The following is a 2980-nucleotide window of genomic DNA, read 5'->3' as shown; positions in this document are numbered from 1 at the left end:
GTGTGTGTGTGTGTGTGTGTGTGTGTGTGTGTGTGTGTGCGTGTGTGTGTGTGGGTGGGGGGGGTCATGTTCACGTAATGAGCATCCATCTCACATAATAACCACATCTCGCCTCTCGCACTCACACAAGTCCCGGCGAGTCTGCTTCTCTCTCTAAGGAAGCTACACGGCGCGTCTGCTTCTCTCTCTAAGGAAGCTACACGGCGCGTCTGCTCCTCTCTCTAAGGAAGCTACACGGCGCGTCTGCTCCTCTCTCTAAGGAAGCTACACGGCGCGTCTGCTCCTCTCTCAAAGGAAGAATAACATCGTGAAACGTTTTACCTTCATGTCGGGATTCTCACCGTCACCGTGTTTCCGCCGACGACATCTACTCTGCAACGGAAGTCTGCGAGAAAGCTGAAATCTGTAGTTATAATCACCATGGTCACGAAAAGACGCAAGAAGACAGCATCTTTCAGCCAAGGAGAAAATTTCGCAAGAATTTACTGTTTTTTTTCTGACGGCAAACAGGAAATCTGCAGAAAAGCTCAGAGCATTATTATTTCTTACGAACCGATTGCGTGACCAATTGAGGCGAAATAACGCGGTTATTATTATATTTCTCCGTCTTCAGATAACAAGGAAGCTGCGTTTTCAAGCCATTTCTTAAGCCCGGATATCGACAAACTCCTTTTTCAGATGTGGGTTTAAACTGGGGTTACTTGAGCGCGAGTTATATGATATACCCTTTTAGAAGTAGATTTAGGCAGAGCTAGTTTTCCTCTCTTGCAGACGCGGCTTACGTTGCACATTCATCGGTTGTGCGTATGAAGGACATGTGACTCTAGAATTAACTCGGCTAGATATCTCACACCTTGTACTTATAACACGTTGTTCAATTCATTCTACCTAACGAAGTCCCGTAATTGTTATTAATTAATAACATCAGAGATAGACAAACACAAGCAAATGTAGAAACGCACAAATACGGCTTTCGTACACATTGTAATTTACAATTTTCTGACACATAATGGTTTAAATCGCGGGTAATACGTGATTATAATCTAGTAGACACACTCACACATAACACACAAACATATTCACATAATTCACAGCTAGACCACTGATTAAGTCACTGAATACGTCACACCTCGCAGCGTGACCTCGGCTAAAGAGTTGGATCACTGACTGTGTCATTGCTTGCGTCACTGACCGCGTCACTGCTTGCGTCACTGCTTACGTTACTGCTTACGTCACTGCTTGCGTCACCGCTTGCGTCGCTGCTTGAGTCACGCCTCGTACGTAGCTTCACCTCTTGTTGAGAGCGAAATCACTGCCTGCGTCACTGCTTGCGTCAATGCTTGCGTCACTGCATGCGTCACGTTTTAACAGCTTTATCTCTTGTTTAGAGCCCGATCACTGACGCCGTCTATACTTGGGTCACGCCTCGCGTCGCGACGACGCGAACACGCGCAGATGACGTCACCGAAACTGCGTCGGAAGTCGGACGACGCTACGCTGTAGACGTAGAAATCGACGCTGAAGTTGAGCGCCTCTATGACGTTAGCAACGTGCACGTACGTGTAGAAGGCCTGATTATCCGGGTAGAGATGCTGATGGGCGCGTAGTACTATGGTAACGAACGCCTGCGGCAGCGTACACAGTAGAAACACTGCCGACGCCGACACCAGCAACACCGTCAGCCGACGCTCCTCACTCGCCAACTTCCGCTGAGTCGCCGATGACGTGACGTCACGGCGGCGGACTAACAGGTCACGATGCGCCCGCAGGATCAGCGGGTTCAAGGTCAACACGCAGACGATGGGGATGAAGCGATTGAAGATTTCCTTGATTACGGGGTACACGTATCGGTAGAACGTTAGATCCTGTACGCGGGAAGTCCAATGCCAGTTATAATAAACTTCGTACGTGTCGGGCGACAGGAATTCTTCGACGGTCGTTTCTATCGTGTGGGGAATGTGAAGAACGAACGAAAACACGGTGATGATGGCTGTAGTTAGTGTCGCTCGCCGCCGCAGCTCGTCGACGTGGCGCCACTGTGCATGCACGACGTGTAGGTATCGGTCGACAGTGAGAGCGACTATGAGTAGGTTACTGATGCACATCAGACTACGGAACAGGTAGAAGCAGACGTGAGAGTAATACCACATGACCCATTTTGTTTGCTTCAGCAGACGAGATCTCACCATGTCGAATGTCACCAACACGAGCAGCACCGCCAGGTCGCACGCCGCCAGAAGGCGCAAGTATACGTACGACGACTTTCGCATCCGGCGGCTCCGCCACAGGACGGTGGTGTTGAGGGAGTCGCCGACGAGACCAGCCGACAGAACGACGGGGTAAGCGACGACGTACACCCAGAAGTCTACAGTCGTCTGATCGGTGCTGTTCGCGTAGAAAGTGGCTGAGGAATTCATCGTGACCTCAGTTCATGTCCGGCCGCCGACGTCGCAAGGGCAGCCGCTTTACAAATTACAAGCTGTAAATAGATTGGTTTGTTAAGTGAGTCGCATTCACATCTAATTACGCGCCTCAGTTGTGTGTGTGCGCGCGTGCGTGCGTGCGTGCGTGCGTGTGTGCGTGTGTGCGTGCGTGCGTGCGTGTGTGCGTGCGTGCGTGCATCAGCGCTAGTGTTTGCCTGCTGTGGCTGCTGCATGCTAACAGGCAGCTTCTGCTGCGCTGGTCGGAGTGACACCGTTTCATCCCTAATAGAGCGCAGCTGTATAGCAAGGGGCGTGTGTGTGTGCGCGTGCGTACGCGCGTGCGTGTGCGTGCGTGTGTATATACATGTGTGTGTACGTGTGCGTTCGCGCGTGCGTGTGTGGGCGCGCGCGTGTGTATACATGTGTGATTATGTTTAATCCTGGTCTTTGAGGGTTTGTGTGTGTGTGTGTGTGTGTGTGTGTGTGTGTGTGTGTGTAGTGTGTGTGTGTGTGTGTGTGTGTGTGTGTGTGTGTGTGTGTGTGTGTGTGTGTGTGTG

The 2980-nt window shown here is 51.0% G+C and overlaps 1 protein-coding gene across 1 annotated transcript; it reads right to left on the bottom strand.

Moving 5' to 3' along the window:
* Positions 1 to 965: 965 nt before the first annotated feature.
* On the bottom strand, positions 966 to 2217 carry LOC106807261 (probable G-protein coupled receptor AH9.1). The gene has a single exon (XM_014809557.1). The coding sequence runs from the start codon at positions 2187 to 2189 to the stop codon at positions 1374 to 1376; it is 816 nt and encodes a 271-aa protein (XP_014665043.1). The 5' UTR covers positions 2190 to 2217; the 3' UTR covers positions 966 to 1373.
* Between the last annotated feature and the right edge of the window lie 763 nt (positions 2218 to 2980).

The sequence above is a fragment of the Priapulus caudatus genome, unplaced genomic scaffold, assembly GCF_000485595.1.
Source record: "Priapulus caudatus unplaced genomic scaffold, Priapulus_caudatus-5.0.1 Scaffold204, whole genome shotgun sequence".
Taxonomy (NCBI): Eukaryota; Metazoa; Priapulida; class Priapulimorpha; order Priapulimorphida; family Priapulidae; genus Priapulus; species Priapulus caudatus.
This window is presented reverse-complemented; position numbering and strand designations above follow the sequence as displayed.

Coding starts and splice junctions, on each gene's coding strand:
- LOC106807261 (XM_014809557.1), bottom strand. CDS start 2,189: ATGGTGAGATCTCGTCTGCTGAAGCAAACAAAATGGGTCATGTGGTAT.